The sequence below is a fragment of the Acinonyx jubatus genome, chromosome E3, assembly GCF_027475565.1.
Source record: "Acinonyx jubatus isolate Ajub_Pintada_27869175 chromosome E3, VMU_Ajub_asm_v1.0, whole genome shotgun sequence".
In the NCBI taxonomy this organism is placed as follows: domain Eukaryota; kingdom Metazoa; phylum Chordata; class Mammalia; order Carnivora; family Felidae; genus Acinonyx; species Acinonyx jubatus.
The window spans coordinates 12,051,776-12,074,110 of NC_069398.1; the positions used below are offsets into that span (position 1 = coordinate 12,051,776).

At 43.7% G+C, this 22,335-nt stretch overlaps 1 protein-coding gene across 14 annotated transcripts in view; it reads right to left on the reverse strand.

Moving 5' to 3' along the window:
- DCUN1D3 (defective in cullin neddylation 1 domain containing 3) overlaps positions 1-22,335 on the reverse strand; it is a 39,152-nt gene continuing 16,817 nt past the window's right edge. For 8 of the 14 annotated variants that reach the window (XM_053213018.1, XM_027043102.2, XM_053213017.1 and 5 more), the window contains 2 exons: positions 7,092-7,627; positions 1-5,335 (listed from right to left, as the gene is read on the reverse strand). In XM_053213018.1, coding sequence (XP_053068993.1) covers positions 4,852-5,335; positions 7,092-7,522 — 915 coding nt within the window. In that variant the 5' untranslated portion in view covers positions 7,523-7,627 and the 3' untranslated portion in view covers positions 1-4,851. Of the gene's footprint in view, positions 5,336-7,091; positions 7,628-9,480; positions 9,526-15,432; positions 15,564-22,335 lie in introns of all 14 variants that reach the window. The other 6 variants (XM_015067162.3, XM_027043097.2, XM_027043096.2 and 3 more) reach the window with 2 other exon arrangements.

Sequence of the window (22,335 nt, forward strand, 5' to 3'; positions counted from 1 at the left end):
TTTGTTTTTTTTCTCTCTCACAATTGTCAACAGTCAAGTAAACAAATTTATTAAATCCAACAGCAGGTAACCTTTCAAATAAAAAAACAAAAACATCAAAAGAAAAATGTAGACAAAGACCAAAATGTGTGTAACAAGTTAAAAATATTCAAGGGGCCATTTGGAGAGTGCAACAGTGCAGAGAATACAAACAAAAGTATTGACCTTTGTCAACAAGTTTGTACAACCTCAAGAAACAGACAGACTGGTCACAAACCAAGAGGAATCCACAAAGGTGGAGGGTCACATGAGTAGTGGACTCATCACCTCAGTGGGTTAAGGCAGGGTATCTGTAGGACCAATTCATCCAAGCCCCATTTGCCTATTGCTTCAAATTCCCCCTTTGAAACCTAGAATTATATTCATTAGTGCAACAGGTAAGAGGAGTTTATTACAGATTCGGGGCTGGGGACCAGAGTCAGAGGGAAGACACTTCCCCCAGAATAAATGGCAGGGGCGGTGGGTGGGGGGGAGGTGTGCTTCTGTTGAATGGCTTGCTTTGGCATTATCCAAGATTATATTGAAAGAAGGGAAGGTGCATGGTGGAAAAAGGTATCTATGAAAGCAGGCTTAGTTTCCAAGAGGAATAGGGAGGATGTGATGCCGCCGTACCTGACGGTTACTCAAAGCTATATAAATCATCTTGGTGTCTGCAACCAGTGCTCAAGTCTGTCTTTCAGTAAGAAAAAACACCTGCAGATCCTCACTAAAACACGGCCCCCAGTCCAGATTAAACTGGATATATGCTATAATTACAGTTTATAGGAATAAATTCTGAAAGGGGTGAGTGGGAACCACCCTATAACATTCAAAAAACAGATTATGGAGTAAGTTGAGGATCAATGTGAATGTCCTCAAGTGAGTCTCAACATACTGTACTAACTTTTAATAGTCCTTTCTAAACAAGATACTGCTAGAGTCCACCACTGAAGACCTTTGTCAGTTGCCAAGATGTTCAAGTCATCACTAATCAAACATTAGAGACACAAGAAAAAGACGAAAGCAGGCAGCTAAAACAAAACAAACCTAGCAGCATCTTCTCTCCAGCCCTTATAATTGCATAATTGGGTCTACTTCTGGGCTTCACTACACTCAAGACTTCACTTTAAATGTGGCAAACCAAAGTCCTAAATACGGATATTTTGGTTCTTCAACTTTTAGACCCAAGTCCTTATCCCAGTAATTTCCCACTATTGTTTAATGCAATTTGGCATAGTGTATAGTATTTGAGGCCATCACACGAACTATGGAGTCCCACATCCTACAGGCTCCAGCAATGAGGGCTGAATTTGGCATCAACCTCTGGGAAATCAAGACTGTTTCAAAGACTGATTAAATACTTTGTGGCTTAATCCCTTCTTCCTAAGAAGGCTAGTTTGTGCCTTCCTTAGGAAAGTTTTAATGTCAAAAACACTGCCCTGTACATTTTCAGTTGGATTTCTTTGGGCCTGTGGGCTTGGTTGAAATTGGGATCTTTACCCAGCTCTAATACTTTTTATCGGAAGGGTAGACATGGTGTCTGGGACCTATCTCACATCTCACAGATGTGAGCACATCTGGCACAGATGAGGAAATACTGTTGAGGCAACCAGCTGAAGCACAGCAAAGTCATTACAATAGGTGGGGTTAATGATACATTCAAATATGGCAGGGATGGGGGAAGAGCATTTCAATGAAGCAACACTTCATCTCATACAGCTTTCTAATCACTAACCACAAACTCAGCCATTTGCTGAAAACCAAGAATTTCCCAATACGTATTCAATGTATTGTAGTTACCCTCAAATATTTGCCTATTTTCAAAATTGCATCCATATCCTGCCCCTCTTCACACCACCCTGGTGTTACATTGTTAAAGTGAAGAGTGCACTGGTTTACCTGAGGGGCACGCATTTGGCCTCTTCCACACAATTACTGCTCACCCATTAAACAGAAAACCTGTTTCTAGGTTAAAAGAACCAGAGACCTTTCGCTTCCCAGAAATGACTACAAATCCTACATACACACCCATCTTCGATCCCTTTGCAAAATTGCTTTTCCTGTAGTCAAACATTGGCGCAGAGCTACTGTGGAAGCTTGAATTCCTTGCATCATGAAGTCAAACCTGGAAGGACCCTTTAAGTCCTTCCCTAACGGCTCCCTTTTCTGGTTTCTCATTTGCATTTCTGTAACAAATACATCATTAAAAATATAACCAAAAATAATTTCTTTACTGGCCCTTTTCTGGGGGGTGGGGAGGCTGAATAGTTAGTTAATTTACAAAATCTACCCAGTCTAGTACACCTCATGCATGGAATGCTACCTTGTAGGCTGGGAAAGGAATCCAGTTTCTCCAGAGTCCTCAGGATCCTCAGTGCCTCCCTCTTTTGTGCACTTCTCTCCATATACCCTTGTCATCTAAGAAGAGAGCCTTACCGGACTAGGAGAAGCAGCCTGCCTTTCTCCCTTTTCAACCTTGACCCAGTCCAGAATCAGGAAAAACTAGAGGTCGCAGACTGGCTGGATAAAAAGGCATTCCCCCTTTAAGACCTCAGTCTGGGCACCCTGACTACAGTTGAGCCCACAAAACCCAATGGGCCCCTAAAAACTCTCTTTATTCAAGGAACTTGTGTCTTAGGCTAGAACAAAAGCCAGACATCTGGCCTGAGACCCTCTTCAGCTTTCCAGCAGTACTGCTAACTTGCTGTGGCTGATTTGAAAGTTTCCCTTCTAGCCCTCTAGAAGAAGCAACTGTAAGGTTTAGGGGCTTTAAAAAAAAAAAAAAAAAATCAACCCCCCAAGTACATTTCCTAGGTCATTGTCAATCTTAGAAAACATCGACCGCAGAAACTCTTTAAATAATCCTCTTTGGAAAGATGGGAGCCTGGAGCCATAGGCTACTAATAAAGGAACTCAAAATAAGCAAATTCTGCCCAGGCTGAGAAACATACCTGGGAGGCAGATGGGAGTAGTTAGGGAAGAAAACTCCAAATGTTTAATAGACAAACTCTCATTACCTCAAGAGTATAAATATTTTAAAAGTTTTTATTCAAAAGATTCCCTTTTCAATCTATTCCAAAGTGTTGGAAGCTGAACTATACAAGTTCCTGCCACCCACCCTTCCAGTACAGTTTTTTGAGGCCGTTTTTTTAAATGGAAAAATAACAAGAGGACCCTCTACTGAAACTGGGTAGGACCAGAGTCAGCTCCCGTGTGGCAGTATGGCCAAAGCAGACCTTATGGAGCGAGCACGTAAAGGAGTCTGGGGAACTGGCCCTCCCTCGTATGAGGGAAGGGCTGAGAAAATTCATCTTCTCTTTAGTGAAAATGGTCCAAATTCAGATTCAAAAGCCTCCATTTATGACATTCCCTGGCACTCTTCTTATGCTTTATATATTGAAGGCAGCTCCCTCTTTTATGGCCAGTTTTAGCAGGCAAAGAAATAAAGGAATATAGATACATATATGTGTATATATATATATTTTATATAGGTAAAATATATACATATCTTATATATGTATATATACATATTTGGGGGTAGGGAAAAAGAGAGGAGGGTCATGTAAACCTAAACAGTTATCACATTACCCCAAATGAGCTTGACATTAACAAAGAAGGTAATAAATAACTCCTGGGGATTAAGTGACAACATGGGTGCAGCAAGAAGGGAAAGGGCACAAGTTTAACTATTAAATACACTTCTATATTTGTTTGGCAGAGTTCAGGCCAGTCCCAGGCTTCTGCACTTGCCAGACAAGTAAGCTGATGATAATCAAAAAAAAAAAATTAAAAAAAAAAAAAAATTCAAGCAGAGCTCCATACCACAGTTTTCCTTCAAGTCAGTTGGCCGGCAGGCACAGTTTTCCGACCACCAGGAACAGAAACTTTGGCTCCAAGGCAAATGAAAAAAAAAAAAAAAAAAGGTATTTTCACCTACAACATGAAAATACAGAAAATTCATCAAAAAAAAAAAAAAAAAACTATCAAAGTCTACTTCCAGCAAAACTGAGGTAGCACTGCTTTCTCTGCATTCAATGCTTAAGTGGTTCTCAGTACAATGTGGTATAAAAAAAAACTGCTCACTTGACTGACAGGTGCAGCATGTTGATGGATAAATGCAACATGAAATGAAATAGGTCAAAGAAGGAATGAGCAAGAAGTGAAGAAAAGGGGTTCGGATAAATTAGCTTAAAAGGGGGTTGTCACCAGACTACAAATGCTCTTGGCTGGCCTTGGCTCTCCAAGAGCTTTAAATCGCCTGGGAATTAATGCAATATGGTTAACAGTTAACACTGCTATTCAATTCTGTGTAAATCTTTTAAAATAATTATTATAACCTAAATCCAACCATGTAAACAGCACTACACACAGTACAGACCTGCCCTGAAAAACAGAATATGCAAAACTGAGATCTGGCACTGTATCATCTTGTAATGTTAATTCAACCTAACCATCCCATTCCCCCCTCCCTGCTCTATACCCTCCCCCACAAAAAAAAAAAAAATCTAATTTGTGCAAGAAATGGCAGGCTTATTCTATCTGAAGGCTTCAAAAAAAAGATACACAACATGTAGCCAGGTTCAAATATTTTGGGGGAACCCCCCCAAAAAAGAAATAACCAAAATAACCAAAAAGTGAAGAAAGTGCCTAAAACATGATACAGCATTTTAGAGCCCTTTCAGATACAAGGCAGAGAAAGGTGTAAAGTAGAAAATATCTGGATCTTCAGTAATTTCCAGAAAGGTCCAATCCCTCAGTTGGCTACAGAGCAGCAGGCAGATCCTTGCTGCGGCTGCTGCTGCTGCTGCTGCTGCTGCTCCTGGGATAGAGCCACTAAGTCTGCTCCTCGGGACACAAGCCCTCGGGCCCTGAGCTGAGTGCACCTCTCCCTTCCCCTTCTCTTTTCCTTCGCTCCATTTCCCACTCCACAAAGGTATCGAAGAGACTTGGCCAGGCCTCATCTTCACTGTAGTTGCTGAGGTCTGGGCCAATCACCTGAGTGAAGTTAAGGAACATGTTCCAAGTGTCCCGGGAGATGCCCTTGATCCCCGAGGGGTTCTCTGTTAGGAAGTTTAGCCATTGGTCCAATACTGGAGGATTGTTCTGGGTAAAGACTAGTTTCCACAGGGCAATGGCTATTTCCCGATGCAGTGACCGCTGCCCTTCTTCAGAGTCCAGGCCAAACTGAAATGTAAACCGGTAGAGATCCTTGAATTTATCCTCTTGTTTGGCTTCTGTTAAGAGGCTAGGGAACCGTGCACAGATCCCATCAATGCTGTCTGCACTTATTGCTTTGCAGCCATCAAAAAACTCCTTCCTGCAACAGGAAGGAAGGGGCACAATTAATAATTGTAAACACTATCATCTGCTGAGAGGCAATATAGCATAGTAATTAAGAGCATGGCTTTGAGTCTGGATGGCCTGGATTTGAATTCCAGCTCCTCCACTAATTAAATTAGTCCTATTTCTTCATCTGTCAAATGGTGAGATTACCACCTAACTTCTAGGGGTTTGGTGAGGACTAAACAAGTTAATACGTGTCAAGTGCATCTAACAGTGCCTAGCACATGGTAGACAGCTAATAGTGGCTCATTCATTCACTTACTCATCTTTCCAAAGATGAAACTCAAGGCTCCTGCTCAATGCCCTATTTCCCATTTGGCAGTAGTAATTAAGCTGCAGACTCCCCTCCCAGACAGGAAGTCTTCCTGCTTTCCTTTTGATTCTCCATGGGTTGTTTGTTTTCGGAATATTTTTGGTGACTGCCAAGGGAGATTTTTGGAGTCAAAGATTCTGGATAAACCTAGGTAACTCTGTCACCAGAGGCCAAAGTTCTGTTATTAAAAAATGAAAACTGGGGCGCCTGGGTGGCTCAGTTGGTTAAGCGTCCGACTTCAGCTCAGGTCACAATCTTGCGGTTTGTGAGTTCGAGCCCCATGTTGGGCTCTGTTCTGACAGCTCGGAGGCTGGAGCCTGCTTTGGATTCTGTGTCTCCTTGTATCTCTGCCCCTCCCCAACTTGTGCTGTCTCTTTCTATCAAAAATAAAATAAATGTAAAAAAAACCAAAAAACCAAAAAACTGTGGGGTACCTGGGTGGCTCAGTCGGTTAAGTGTCCAACTTCGGCTCAGGTCATGATCTCATGGTTCATGGGTTGGAGTCCCATGTCGGGCTCTGTGCTGACAGCTCAGAGCCTGGTGCCTGCTTTGGATTCTGTGTGTGTGTGTGTGTGTGTGTGTGTGTGTGTGTGCGCGCGCGTGTGTGCGTGCCCCTCCCCTGCTCATGCACACTCTCTCCCTCAAAAATAAACATTAAAAAAAAAAAAACCACGAAAACTGAATATGTATTTTTAATATCTATGTAGCATTTTTAGGTTCCAACAAGGTTTCTCACTGATCATCTTCTCAGAGATTGCTGTATCAGCTAAAGATATAAGGCATCTAAAGTCTGTCGGGTAATCTACCCAGGGGCTGGAAAATGGGGGGTGGAGGTGGGGGGGGGTCTCAAAGTCACTTCTTATTTATAACCCAGTGCTCTGGAAACCACACCTTGAGGTGACCCTGCCCCTCCGTCCCCACAAACAACCTCTACAGGGACGCATGACCATGGAGATGTGCACAACTACTGCTTGGTCACGGGGGCCCGCTGTCCTTTTTGGTGCGCATGCTGGCTAAGGGGCATGTATGCAAAGCTAGAAGGGGCAACTGGCTTCACGCAGTGACAGAGGCAGACACCAAAGGCGCTCCCCAAACTGGCACTCACAGCGCCTGGCACAGGAGAGGTGCATGGTAAGTATCGAGTGAGTGAGGAAGTGAGGGAAACGACAAGTGAAGGAGTGAAAGAAGAGATAAACGTCTGGGGCAGCAGTGGGGCTGGGCAGCAGAGCTCCACGTGGGTTATTCCTCGCTTAACTTTAGGCAAAGCTGAATTGCTTTAGAGAAATCGGTCAGAAAAAGACAGACTTACCCAAAACCCTAAGAAGCCAACCCAGTTCTACCCCAGCTGGGCACTACTGCCCAGTAGTACATTCTCCCTCCTCTGCTCACCTGGTGACATTAAGTATTTGTGACTAACCTGGTGAATTTGCACATGGTAGCAGCCTGGAACTTCCAAGCCAAGAGCAGCACTCGAAATTCCGTGGGGTCAACACATAAGTCATTGCAAAAGCGCTCCATGCCTTCCTCCAAAATTGCATCCTCCCGCTCGTCCTTGTAACGCCTGAACAGTTCTTCCAACCTCTGCAGGGAAGACTCCTCGGCATTGGACTTGGGCTCCCTCCCAGCATCTCCAGAGGACGTTGGCAGCTGGCAGGGTTCGGTGACAGCCTCTGCCTTCTTGGTCCCATTGACAAGGATATCCCCACCTGGCTTGCCACAGGCTGGTGGCTGTTCCTCGCGGTGGCCTGCACCCCGCCTGCTGTGTGACTTGCTGCTGGGGTCACGGTCTCCATTCTTGCTGCCCAGGGTTGATGAGGGATTCTTGCACTTGGTGACGCACTGGCCCATGGTGCTGGTGGCCTGGCCTCTAGAGTGGCCCCCTCTGGATCAGATGCCCTCGCTGCCACTGGCCCATGTGCCTCAACATGCCATCAGCCAGAGGAGCTAGCCAACCTAGAAGAAAATCAGAGAACAGTTACCACTGGATAAGGAGACAGGAGTACAGGGACTGCACCCCGGAGCCCCATTCTCTTTCATTGAGCCAACCATGAGAGACCCAGAGTTCATCACCACCTCCCCATAAGCTCTGTACCTTCACACTGGAAATGCAGGGCTGGGCACATATGGAGAATCAATAAGGAAAATTCCTAAAATTCTTAAGGTAACATAGGTTACAAAGAGGTTGATTCATGTGCAGAACACATCAGGGAAGACTGCAGTTTTGCCAGAAATATTCCAGAGGAAATCTGTCTTGCCAACTTGCCATCACATAAGAAAGTTGTTTGGTCCTGGATTCAGCCAGAAGGTGCAAATAAAAAGTTCACCTCCTAGTTTCTAATGTCAAAATCCTCAGATTTTCTTGTTAAGTAGGATGAGTAGGGAGAAAGGGTAGCCACATTTAAGAGTTTCATAATGGCCTGAAGATGAGGTAAAGGATTTGTGGAGTCAAGACTACAGTGTCCTAGCCAAATAGCTAAGTAAAATCTGTCTCTGATCTCTTCAAATTCCTCTCTGGGACTCTCTCACGCAGTAAGTGAAATGCCCTTTCTCCACCCTTCCTCTGCCCACCCACAGGAGCCAAACATCAAGCCTGTACTCCATGCCAAGGTTCCTGGTCTTCCAGTTTCTCTCTCTCCCCACTCAGGTCCTCCTCAAGGCTGTATGTAGAGTGCAAGCCAAGTCCACACTAAAATGGAAGGTCCTAGAAGACCTGCAAGCTCAGTCCTCCAAGAGGAGGTCTCCATCTTAAAAGAAGTGCTGATTTACCTCAATATAATCTCTAAATAGTAGGATAATTGCTAGCTAAAAAACAAGAGTGTGCGCTGATACAAACTCCTCACGGTGGTTTACTACTTATGCTATTTAAAAGTGTGTTTTGTGTGTTTTTAAAACATTGTTAGAAATTTCCTGGCCAGGGGTGAGGTGATTTCTCTGCAAACTGTGTCTTAACTAGTCCACAAGAAGATCCAGCCACAACTTAGTATCTGTAAAATACTACCCCCTGCCATAGTAATTGCAGCCACCAAAGTCACAATGTTAACAGAACTTCAGACCAGGAGCCAGAAGTAGAGCAGGTAAAGTGGACCAAAATCCATGTCAGTCCCATGCCTGCTCCGCTCTAGGAAGCGTTCATGGACCTTTATGATCCAAATTCAAAGCTCTTAGGAGACAGGCAGTGGGGCAGAAGGGTGCTTTTCATGGAAGGTTGGAGCTTAAACTTTACCTAAAGAACTTTCCTCTCCTCCAAATAGTGCCTAGATACATTTGGGGCTATCTTCATAAGGAATTCTACAGGTAAATTCTGGATGTGCAAGTTTAAAATGACCACCAGGATCACTCTTATAGTTATCGGAGACTCAACTGTATCAGGGTGTGTCCTATTCTCCACCCTCAAAGAGAATAAATTGACAGAAAGACATGCCCATACGTGCCCTCAAAAGACTTGCAGTTCCACTTAGGCTTCAAAAAAAACACTGAAAGGCTGAAGGGTTTTGGTGTGGGGAAAGATCCAATTAAGTTTCCTTAAGTCTTTCTGTGCCTTAATAGTACAGCAAATAAGCCAAAAGAACAAGCTATTTAAAATTTTAAAAGGCAAGGGGTTAATTCTTGGAAGACCAGCATGCAAGGAAAGCAACTGTTGGAGCCGAATTATCTCAAAACAAGCAGGACTATACCATGTGGAGGGTCTGGTTTCCAGATTGGTGTTTCTAAAGACTACAGTGCTAAAAGAAACAAAAGGCCCAAACTCATACAAACCCCACATGCTCACAGACTGGCAGCTCTAATTCCCAGGCATGCTGACTCACCAGGGTTTGCTGCTCAGCTCCTGCTGCAGAGGGAGGCCCGGGTACCTGGCAGAGTAAGAGGATTTCCTGGCCTCTGTCTGACCCACCTACCCCAGGCCACTCACCCTCATCCCCACCCCCCACGGGACAGATGCTTCCTTGTACCAGCTTCCTCCAAATCCTGGCGCCTAGGCCTTCAGGTAAGGACAGAACAGATGGGCCTCCCAAAGAGGCCCTAATCCCATTTACCCAAATGGCCCTCCACATAAGAGCATCTTTGATGACCTGACACAGCAGAACCTGAAGGCTTTTAACATGCCCAGCAGATAAGGAGGGGAAAATCAATGTAAACAGATGATCCATCAGCAAGTGCCAGAAGGTCAGATCTCTTTCTTCCATTCTGGTCCCCTTCTGTGAGATGCCCCCATTCCACAGGAGTGTAGAGGCAACTGATGACCTCAAGCCAGAGCACAATGTTTTCAGATCTGATGGGAAGTCCAGCTCCGATTATTCAATGGCCCCCCTTCTTTTGTATCTACCTCTTTCCTTGGGAAAACACTTATGCTCTCAGAGCTTTCTTGAGGCTGAGTCTCACAAGCCCTATGTCCCAGGCTGGCAGCACTTCAGACGTTTTAAAGTCATAAGTCTCCCTGGACTTGCTAGCTGTTGGCTAATAGCTAATAATAGCAGCTGTCAATTATTGAACACTTGATAGCATGCCTGGCACTACACTAAGCACTTTATGGACATTAAAACTCGTATATGCTCACCACAACCCCACTGAAAGATGGGGACACTGAGGCACAAGGTAAATCATTCAACATCACATAAAGAGGACCTAGTATGTCTGGCTCGAGAAACCTAGCCTTTACCACTAGGCTGGGCGGCTGAGTCCACCTACATGAGAGCACCCAGGGAAAGCCCACCAATGGATGGGTCCTGAGCTCTGAAGTCACCACACTGATCTCAGAAGAGTAAGTTCTACCATTAGCCACTGGAAAGAGAATGACAAACTGTCCCTGCCCAGTGCTCAAGAAGGGTGTCCTACCCACTGCCCTCTCCCAGTGAGCCCTGCCACTGTGATCCAGGCAGTCAAGATTCCTTGGGCTCAGCCTCACCAGAGATGCCCTGAAGCAGTGATGTTTCAGTCCATCGACATGGTTCAAAGCTCCAGGTTTGAAATCAAAGGCCAACTCTGCCAGTTATTATTGCTGATCCTGATTGAAACCTTTATTTCCTCAACCAGCAGAATAGTATCTGCCTCACAGAGCTATTGTTAAGGATTCAGTCAGGTAATATAGATAAAGAGTACCTGCCACACAGTGCCCCACTCCCCAGAAAAAAATGATAGGACAGCTATCAGTCATTATTATTAACAGCAAAGTAATACCTGGTTACCTGATGAAAACCGCAGCTTGTCCCATCAGAACAATGGGTGCCAGGCTTCAGCTTTTCCAGATCCAGCCAGGACGCCTACCCCTGCCTTGAGTCACATGTTTGGGTCTTGCTCAAGAATAGTCTCCTTGAGAGGCACATGTGTGGCTCAGTCGGTTAGGTTAAACAGCAACTCCTGATTTCGACTCAGGTCATGATCTCACAGTTCAGGAGTATGAGACCTGCAGTGGGCTCTGTGCTGACAGTGACGAGCCTGCTTGGGATTCTCTCTCTCCCTTCTCTGGCCCTCTCCCGCTCGTGTTCTCTTGCTCTCTCAAAATAAATAAATAAACTTAAAAAAAAAAATTCTCTTAAACCACAGCACTCACCCTGCTCAAATGTACCACTGCCCAGAAACACCTGGAGGGTTGAGTTCCCCACAGGATAAGACTGCCTTGTGATTGGCGCTGAATAAAATCAAGCTAGGTATCTGCTGTGCTCTACGGACACCACGAATCCAATGGTTACCCCCGACCCTAACCTGGGGCAAGCTTCCAGCCAGTTCCAGATTTCTTCCCCTTTCTACTTAGTCCCAGATCTGTAGGTTTAAAAAAGACAGGATTTCTGGCTTACTATTTATTTATACTAATTTAATGGAACTGCCTTTCCAGCTGGTCATCCCAGCCACCTCTGAAGTAGGCAGCCTCAGCACAATCTGGGCACCCTCAGAGGCAGATTTGATCAGCAACAAAGCACCACTGTGTATTTAGTAGGATATTATAATAGCTATAAATGTAGCTCTGTAAAATGGTTATCCCCATTTCATAGGAAAAGAAATGGAGGCATACCAAGGTCAAGGAGCTATTCCAGGAAGGGAAAAACAGGAGCAGAGTAACGAAGAGGATGAGCTCTTGGAGCAGACAAACCTGGATGTGAATTACAGTGATGGCACCAACTGTGACTGTCAGCATTAACTTTAAAATGGGGCAGCTGTACCCCAAGTTAGAGTAAATGAGATAATCCATAGATGTTCTGCCCACACAAAGTATTCAGTACATGTTAACCTTTATCATAACTGCTGCTGTTATTGCAAAGACAGTGACAGAATCAAGCCTCCCTGCTCCTAGAACAGTGCTCTTTTCAGTGGCCAGTGCAGCTCTTATGGGGGTGGGGGCAGCTCAGGTAAGCAGGACTCCCCAGGTACCCACAGCAGCAACCTGTTCTTGCAGGGATTCTGCTCTCCTGCTTTAGCTAAGAGGCATTAATGAGTTGAACAGAGCCAGGGTCGAGGAGGGGCACGGAGAAAGCAAAGGCAGGAAGAAAAATGAAGAAAAAACAAACACACATACACACACACCCCTGGAAACCTACTTCTAGCACAATTATAATTTTGGGGTTTACCTGAAAGATTGATGCCAGTTATCTCTCAGCTCAGTTTATGCTGGACCACAATCAGCCTCCAGCTTTTCTCCTTCAATCTCGGCTCCAAATGATTCTGTCACCCTCCCTCTCTGCACATCAGCCCTGGTCTCCCCTCCCCCTCTCACAGTACCAGCCCTGGCTGCTGTTCATGGGGATGGGCTTGGCTGCCTGCCTGGCCCCATGCCTGGAGCTGGCACTGCTGGCCAGGGGCGATCCCAGAGGCTGTGGTCCCTGTGGATGCTCTGGCTCCAAAGAGGGATCAGGAGCTGATCTATCCTGTAGGCAGTTTCGTGAAGCGAGATCAGGTAAGTCCCTGGGTCTTCTCAGGTTTACTATCTACCTGTTATGGAAGATAATGACCATGACGGGCTAAACCACACAAGGACACAGGGTGACTGGAGACAGGAAAAGGAGAGAGGTGTGTGAATTAGTGTTACGGAAAGAAAGGTGGAGGGCTGACTAAGGGGAAGTGATGTGTGTGATGTGCACAGGGCTGCACGCTTCCTATGTATCATCCGCCTTTGACCTCACAGACACCTAGAGCTTGTCAGAGTTTTTACAGATGAGCAAACCGAGGTTTCTTAACTACTAAGCAGGGGAACTAGGAAATAAAACCAGCCTGTCAGACTCCAAAGTTCACCCTGTGGGAAAGTTTCAGAGAAGCGGGTCTTGTTTGGTCTTTAAATGACTGGAAACACCACATGGAAAGGAAAGAGTCAAGAGTCAAAGGGTCAATCTGGTTGGTCCAGGTGGAAAGGAGATTTAAAACATTTAGTAATAGTGGTATCTTTTAAATTACACATATGTACTGAGGGGATTCACATTAACTGTCACATTTAACCCACTACAAACCATATGAGGAAGATACTACAATTCTTTTTACAGAGAAGAGAACTCAAGAGTTTAAGGGATTTGGCCTCCAGTCCCAGAGCCAGTCTACAAAGGAAAAGGGATTCAAATCCAGGCAGTCTGATTTCTACACTGTCCATTCTTCATCACTGGCCTCACTACTATTCTCTGCTATGACGTGTCCCAAAGATACACCTTTCTCCCATGGGGATGGGTACATTAGCAACACCTAAGTGTACCAGAGATACAGAGTAAACTCCCAGGAAGCCTTGGTTCTGGTCTGGTATCTCTAAGCAGTGTGGGACATTGAACAAGTCACTTAACCTCGCTGAGTCTGTGTGATCCCAACATTAAAATGAGGAGTTTAGACTAGTCCTTCCAAGTTTAATGTTCTGGGACCACCTTCACTTTTGGGCATGCAAAGAGGCTAACGATCAAAATTTGCAAGACTGCTTAGTAAACAGTTCTCTCTTGCCCAAGCCTATCAGACCCAAGAGAAAATAAGACAAGAAGTCGTAAAAGAGGAGAGAGAAAGCGGGGGCTACTCCAGTCTGAATAAGGGGTGAAAGATTATACTATTTTTGCAGGTCTGCCTCTCTGTAGTCATCTTAGTTTGATCTCTTCAGGGTCAGCAATAGGCCCTGGCATATGGAAAACAGACCAGAGCGAGCTGGCTCATTGCTGCAGCTGGTTGGGTCAGGAAGGCTCACTCAGAGGAATGCTGTGTTGGCTGCTAATGGGGAGCCTGTCACCCAAGGAACAACCTTGTGAAATGAGGAGCTAAAACACAGGAGGCAAATGCTGGCACCAAAATTCAGTGTCATCAAGGCACTTGCAATCTACTTTGAGACTTCCTGGAGAGAAGGGACCAGTCTGATTTAACCATCCCATTCTGTTCCCATCTAGTGTCTATTCAGAAGCAAGAAACCACTGACAAATGCTGGTATTTCTATATAGTGACAATGAGAAACCCCTTTCCAACTTTCATCAGTCTGTGGAGCCAGCTGGGTGCATGTTTTTATGTCTTACTATATATGCCAGACACCCAAGGGCCAGAGAACATGATTTTCTCAGACAGCTTTTCTCCAACTGCCAGGGGCTAATGCGCTGTACTTGCAGAAACCATCCCCCCCTTGGGAGTCTCAAAGGAAGCCCCCAAGAGCCTCTTGATCCCACCTGGCAGCTACAGATGCTGAATGACCTGAGAAAAAGATAGGAAATGGGTGGTGGCCATTTGTAAACTACTTCCTAGAAAGTAAACTTGCAAAAATAACAAGGAGGTTAAGAGTGAAGGAGTACTTTAAATGCAGAGTCGCCTGCTGTCACTTGGAACTTGGGCCTTACAAGATCACCTTTGGAGATTAGGTCTTACCCAGAGCTACTTGGGAGGGAAAGCTGTTCCCTCTGCCAAAGCAAACGAGACCCGTCTGCTGCTATTTTCATGCTTTTAAAAGACTTTTTGTCCTAAAATGTACTACAGCAGCAAGCTAAGACAGCACTTCCAGTTAGGGTTGGATAGGAACACATGACTTTCTACATCAACAAATCTCAAAAGCGCAAATGAAAAGAAAAGGGCTTAAAGAAGGCGTTGGGGGGGGGGGGGGATTTTAAAAAAAAATAAACCAACTGGTTATATTTCTATAAAATAATCTTAGGTCACATGACTAAGACCAGCCAGCTTTCCACAGAGTAATTTTCTTTTTAAAGTGTTCTTACTGTTCCTTACCTTGCATACTTCAAATATACTAGAGTAAGAATATATATCCAACTAAGGCCAGAGGACTGAGGCCAGTATGGGCTGGCTAGAACAAATACCACTTGCCAAACGCAACCAAGCCAACACAGGCATGTACTATAAAGTTTCCAAATACCAAATAATGAAGCATTTTTGGTCTCTGAGCTCCAGTAATGAGCTACATGTTTAATCCCATATGACTCAAAATAACCAAAAAAGGGCCATATCATTTTACTGACCCACACTTGGAATCTTTTTGCTGTCACTATTGATCAGGACAGACTACCCACTTATGTGCAAAGCGGGCATCATTAAGGGGCACCAGATTTCTAGGTTGACTACTCTGTTTCTGTACAAACTTTTTCAATTTCCTTCCTGGTTTAAGACCTGAGGGCTGTCTTGGATCTGTGCTCTGTGGCACTGTAGTAAAAATGGCATGCCTGCTTGCACTCTTCATCTCTGGCTCTACGCTGCTTGTTTTCTTTCTTAGGACGCAGCAGCCTCATTAGGCCCTGCTGAAGGTAAACCAGTGATTAGGCACTAATTCCCGGCTTCCAGTTAGCATATGGATACCAGCCACCCTAGAGGCTTACCTGATTGTGGTTGATTAGTCCTCAAACACCCAATTACCACATCACCTGTGCACTTTTCAGTCTCCTTCTGAGGAATTCAGTAGTCACAAATTGAAAATTAGTTAACTAGAGATCAGCTTTGTTTTTTGCCCCTAAGTAAAAGAAAGGCAAGAAAGGAAACTGAAATGAGTCAAAAGATGAGGAAGCAACCCAATATAAAGATGATAAATGACTGCATCCAAACGTCTAAAGGGGCACCAGAAGTACCACAAATGTATAGATGTGGTTTCTACAGCCACATTTCCTCTAAGAATGCCTCAAGTTCATCATGTGGTAACTAATCAATCTCTTAAATGTCTGCTAATTCTTTAAAAAAAAAAAAATCCAAATCCATTAAGGCCACATTTATCAGTTTTTTCCTAGAGGCCCATGATGGAAGCTGACTGCTAATGCACAGCAGACGGGAAGAAGCAGAAGGAGAGAAGAGCTGTATAATAAAAGAATATCTGTTTTCAACCACATCAGTAAACTGGTCAGAGAAGTGAGGCCACTAAGGCTTTCTTTCCTGCTGCCAAATTCAAAAATATTACATAGTTAGTCTGTAAAGTTTAGAAAATAGAAGCATAAAGATAAAAAAAAAAAAAGAAGTCCCCTAGTATCCCACTACTTACAATTAATATCTGAGTATGTCTTTTCAGTCTTTTATATGAGCACATATGGATGGCACAAGTAAAATACATACATGTCCATATTATGCACATGGACTTTCAAACAAATGTGGGGTCATACCGTACATTCTATTTTGTAATCGTTTCCATTGAACATTTTTTCATATAAATCTTGTGCTCTCATCCAACACTTTTAAAGAGCAGCATTTCAATGGTAGTACTGGTATCACCACTAACACACTAGTTACGTTATGTAACCCAGAGACTATTTATAGCCTACTATTCATTCTGTCAAAAATTCGGTGCTGTACTGCAGAGGGTGTGCAAAAAAAAAGGTTGAGAGGGGCACCTGGGTGGCCCAGTCAGATAAGCGTCCGACTTCGGCTCAGGTCATGATCTCACAGTTCATGGGTTTGAGTCCCATGTCAGGCTCTGTACTGACAATTCAGAGCCTGGAGCCTGCTTCATTTTCTGTGTTTCCCTCTCTCTCTGCCCCTCCCCACTTGTGCTCTGTCTCTCTCTCTCTCTCTCTCAAAAATAAATAAACATTAAAATTTTTTTAAAAAAAGATTGAGATTCTCTGTTGAAACATATTTAATATTCAGATAAGTCTTCCCCTGAATGGAGGTACCATAATAGGCTGATTTATGTCTCATTGTTGGACATTTAGCTTGCTTCCAATACTTCACAATTATAAATAATACTGTGATAATAAACAGAACAGGCAGTTAAAACTCAGCACATTTATAATTATTTCCTGAGAATAAATTCCTGTAAGTGGAACCAACAGATCAAAGGATTTGCAAACACACACACACATATACGATTCCAATCTGAATTCCAAAGAATATCAACTTGTATAATGGCAATGTACTGGGAGTGTATTTCTCCCAACATTATCTTGTGATATTTGTCAACTAATTCAACCTCTTTTGAAAAATCCTTACCAAAAGCACATTAAGACATTATATTGAAGGGGAAATATCAAACCACCAAAGGAGAATGGAAACAGGTAAAGAAAGATCACTTGCTTCACTGTAAATCACATCAAAAAGGCTGACAAATCCAAGGATTCTGGCTTCAAGGATTTCAAGACAGTGTTGTTAAATGATGCGGAGTGGGGGACAGAAAAAGATTACTCGTAAGGACACCTTTTAATTCTATCTAAATTGACACCCACTTGTCTGCTTCCCCAGTACCTAGGCTCTGCATCAGGTGATTACCTAGTTTTCACTAGAAGAGCCTTCTCTTGAACTCTTGGCCACATAGTTCAGGGGCTAAGAGTTCACCCAAGAGTTGGGTGGGGTTCATAATGGACTATGTGACTCAGGCCCACCAGAGCCTCACATGCCCTTGGCTTCAACTGACTGGGTTAGGGTTATGCAAGAGACCTAAGCAGACAGTGAATCTTAGCACTGCAAGTATGGGAAGTTGGAGCTGCTGTAGTCATCTTGAAAGAGCCACCAGAGAAAATAATAATGCCTATCAAAGAGTCACTGTGAAGATTAAATGGTCCCTTCTTATCAAATGGGTCTCAACTTAAATGTATATAAGACTCAAGAATAAAATCACTGCCAAGAGACAAGTTTAAAATGAGTTTTCAAGGCATTATCTGTACCCAGAATCCAACTGTACTACCTAAAGTCAGATCAAAGCCTGAACTCCAGTTATGTGAGCCAATAAATTCTTTTGCATAAACCGGGTATCAGGTTTACTGTCACAACAGAAAGAGTCCCTACCAACACACTGCTATGTCACTCCAAAGAAAGAAGGTCTGATGCCTAGGCTCTCTGATTCATCATCCAGAACCAATTTACTAGGCCACAATTTCAACCCAATACATCAAAGGAATCCATTAGCTGAACACCAGGACCAATAATCCCAAACTCAAGCAAACTGTAAAATTCTATTACAAGTGGGTGGGCCACTAGGATGCCATTTAAAAGCTGATGTTACTAATGAGCAAAAGAACCTTTCCAACTGCAATTTTTATCACCTTTGGCCTCCTTCAAGCAGACAGGCCACAGAGCACTTAACAGCTGCTTTATTCTGTTGTGTACACTTCCTGTCATCTTCAAGTTCCCAAGGAGGAACCTCCTCCCAGCACTCAGACACCACGTGAAAAGCTGTAAAGCAAGAGCTCCTGGAAGTCTTCCTCTGTATAGTAACAACATGATCAATCTTCCAGCTGAAATAGGTATCTCATCTAAACCACATCCTATGAAACTGAAAGACCAGATCTGACCAGAATTTGACTGCCCTCTTGGTTTCAGTTACTATTGCTGAAACCATTTCTCTTTGGTTTCAAGCAATGAAGAGCCTATTTAGAAAGTATTCCGGTTTTTTGACGTCGAGCCCCATGTTGGGCTCCATGCTAGACTGGAGCCTGTTGAAGATTCTCTCTCCAGGGGCACCTGGGTGGCTCATTCAGTTAAGCGTCCAACTCCTGATTTCAGCTCAGGTCTTGATCTCACAGTTAGTGAGTTTGAGCCCCACATGGGGCTCTGCACTGATAGTATGGAGCCTGCTTGGGATTCTCTTAATGGATAAAATAAACTTTAAAAAAAAAAAAAAAAGATTCAGGGTGCCTGGGTGGCTCAGTCAGTTGGCATCTGACTTCAGCTCAGGTCATGATCTCACAATTCTTGAGTTCAAGCCCCATGTCGGGCTCTGTGCTAACAGCTCAGGGCCTGGAGCCTGCTTCGGATTCTGTGTCCCCCTCTCTCTCTGCCCCTCTGCCACTCCCGCTCTGTCTCTCTCAATAATAAATAACATTAAAAAATATATATCTCTCTCCCTCTCTCTGCCCCTCCCCCGCTCATTCACACGTGCACCCATTCTCTCTCCCTCTTGAAAGACAGCAAGACAGAAAGCAAGAAAGAATTCAGGTTTTAAAAACTGTGACAGTAAATGCTCATTTTTGTGTATCTTTATTGGAAATCCATTCCCTGCAGGTTGAAACTTGAGGCCCCAAGGTTTGGGCTTTTTTTCCCCCCAGTTACTTATTTCACAGATGCGTACTCACATGGCATGAAGCCAAAGTATTCATTAACACGTGTAAAGATAAGCAGATAATTAAATCAAAATAGACCCCTATACCTGATGGCTGGGATCACAGTATTAGAGACTTGGTAAAAGACACATCTGATGATTCCAGCCCAGTTCTTGCCCACTTCCCGCCCATATTGACCTGCCAAAATTGCTGCCACCAAATGGTCACTGCAAAGCTATCAAAACTCTGCCCTAACAGCTAGGCCCTATTTTCATAAAACCGATTATGAGGAAATCCTAAAATAAAGCAGCAGTACCATAAGCTCTTTTGGTCATCAGTATCTTTGAAAATCTGATAGGACAGCTTTGGACCCAGAATAATCTGTAGATACATACAAATACACGCAAAGCTTGCATCCAATGACTGAGGTCTATGAAAATACATGGAACTTTTCCAAAATGCATCAGGATTTTATATACACTGCAACCACATTGGTTCTATCCATTCAGAAAACCCACTTGCAGATAGTGTAGCTCCTACAGCTGCCCCAGTACAGTCTCATGCCTTCGGAGAAAGGCAGGACATGCTCTGCACACAGATGACTGAGTCTGTACAGTTCAGCTCTGTCTGCGCCCAGCACATACTTAATCACCCGTGCCTCAGTTTTCTCACCTAAAAACTAGGAAAATCAAAGGGTCACCGTGAAGAATAAATGGCTCCTTTGCATCAGGTGGGACTCAGTTCTAATGCTAAGATGCCTTTACTGTTCAACCAACCTCAAATTCCATCTCCATCCAACCTGACACACTATTTTATTTCTTCCCAGCACATTCCACTCTCTGAAATTCTTGTTAATTTACCTGTTGTCTGCCCCGACTACTAGAAGGCAAATGCCACAGGAGCAGGGATTTTATCTTATTCACCTGTTTGTCCTGTGCACCTAAGTTGTGTCACATAAGCAACAGTTTGATAAATATCTGTTGAGTGAGTAACAGTCGCTGAGATCTACTGAACACTTCTATACAAGGCACTCACTAGTCTATGTACATTAAGTGTATTAACTCATGATTGAATAAATGAGGAGTCCAACATACTTAGCACTGTCCCTAGCACAAGTTAGAACTCAACAACTGGTAGCCATTGATACCAATTCTATGATGTTACCAAACACTAAAAGGGGGTTAAGCCCTAAGTATGGAGAATTTAATTTCACTTCTCCAGAACTGCTTCCTAAGGTCTAACTTCTCCTGGACTCCTCTCCTCCCAGTACTTCACTACCTTCGGAGAGAAGAGAGTAGGAACTGTCCCCTTATTCCCTACCTCATCATTTCCCAGATAATGTAAAACACAGCTTCTCAGCCAGCATATACCACTCTCCACATGCCACAAGCTAATTTTCACCTCAAACCCAACAAGAGCCAAAGTTAAAGTTGAAATAGAACATGTTCATCCTGTCGAACCTCTCTTTAACCTGCACCCCAGTCCCTTGGAAAAAATTCACATTAATGATGGATATCAATATCACTCCGGCCTCTCCTTTTAGCAAGGGAGAAAGTGCAAAGAGTTCATTCAAGCCACTGCCATGTGGCACTCTAGGAAGCTCCAAGGGTTTGCCAATCAGGTGAACTCCAGTAAAAAGCCTTCTGGTGCTGGTCTGAACTAGATCTTCTCTACCTCAGTAAACTAAGGCATCACACATTTAAGGTGTTTGGAGATGCAAGAGCAAAACCCAGCAGTTTTCTTGAATACTGCATATTGAACATGAAGGACACACTGCTATTCCACTGTTGTATTTACTAAAAGTCGCTTGATGACACAGTGGCTTTTAACTCTGAGGGTTCAAGAGCATACCTCATCAAAGATAGTAAGAGATACGGACCATCAAGGTCCTGCATCTCGTTAGAACCACAGGGGACAACGGACTATGTTTTAGATGACAGCAAGAAAAGAAAGGCCAAGAACGAAGGGCCTTCAAAGCTAGATGCATTTGCCAAGAAAGCAAAGGGCAGATTCCACCTCCGCTGGCTGGCAGGCAGGCCCACACATTCTGCTTAACCATGTGAAACAGCTAGCTTTTGCTCTCTCCGCCCCCGGGCCCAGTTATGATATTTGGGTAGCAACACCAGTGACGTTTCTAGGAGAGTGTTTTATAAAAATAGAGCTTCCAATTTTAGGTCTAAAATTGAAAAGAAAAATAGCCAGAATTAGAAATCTGTTTTAACACAATACATTGAAAATTACAAGTTTAAGTGCTGGTAGCTAAGGACGGGGATCACACCACCACATGACTTCTCAGTGAGTCACAAAAAATAGTCCAGGTTTGTTGAACAGTGGACACCGGTAATAAGAGTTAAAGAGGTCCACTTGTGTCAGATGATGGAAAACCAAACGGACACTCCTGTATTTGTTTCAGCAATGGCAAAACAGACACAAATGAACGGCAGCAGCAATTTACAAGACAGAAATGTTCATACACCTTTTGTGAGGCTAGTCAAAGAGGAAATATTTGAAACCCTGAATATGACTCATTTTACAAAAGTTAAATCAGTTTAACAAGAAAAAAAGTCCTCTACACTATTAATAAATCACTAACTGAAACATTTCTGGATTTCTAATAGCCATTCTTGATTAACATACCTTTGTGTCAAAGCAAAAGCCAAGTGCAGGCATTTCACAGCAAACTGCTACCCTTTCAGTTATGAGAACCACTCTGGTGGAACTAGATGGGAGCAACAAGAATTAATCTTCAGGCCTAGATGGATACTGTCTTGATAATAAGACAATAAAGACCTCCCCAAAGGGCTTCTGGGTGCCATAAATTATATAACAAATCCACTTCTGCCAGGCAGCCAGGATTAACTCCTATTCACCCAGGGCACTACTCCTCAGTATCACCAACTGGCTTATCAAAATGAAAGTCATCATCCACCACTGCCCTGAGAAAGGCACAGCACGTTTCTCACTGCTCATCAGTTGGCTGACACCAACTACTCACTGCAAGAGAAATCAACCTAACAATCTTATAAACAAATTTGATACTTGTTTCTTGCAGGCCAAAAGTTTTTTTAAATCCAGAAAGGAAAGTATTTTGTTGGTTTCTCCTCCAGTAAGTTCTCCTGACTGAATTTTTATAGGAACTGCCTATGCTGACATTTTATTATAGTAGACAATTTGGGTTTTTTTTTAATTTTTTTATTCATTTTTGAAGGGGAGAGAGAGAGAGAGACAGAGCATGAGCGGTAGGAGGAGCAGAGAGAGAGAGAG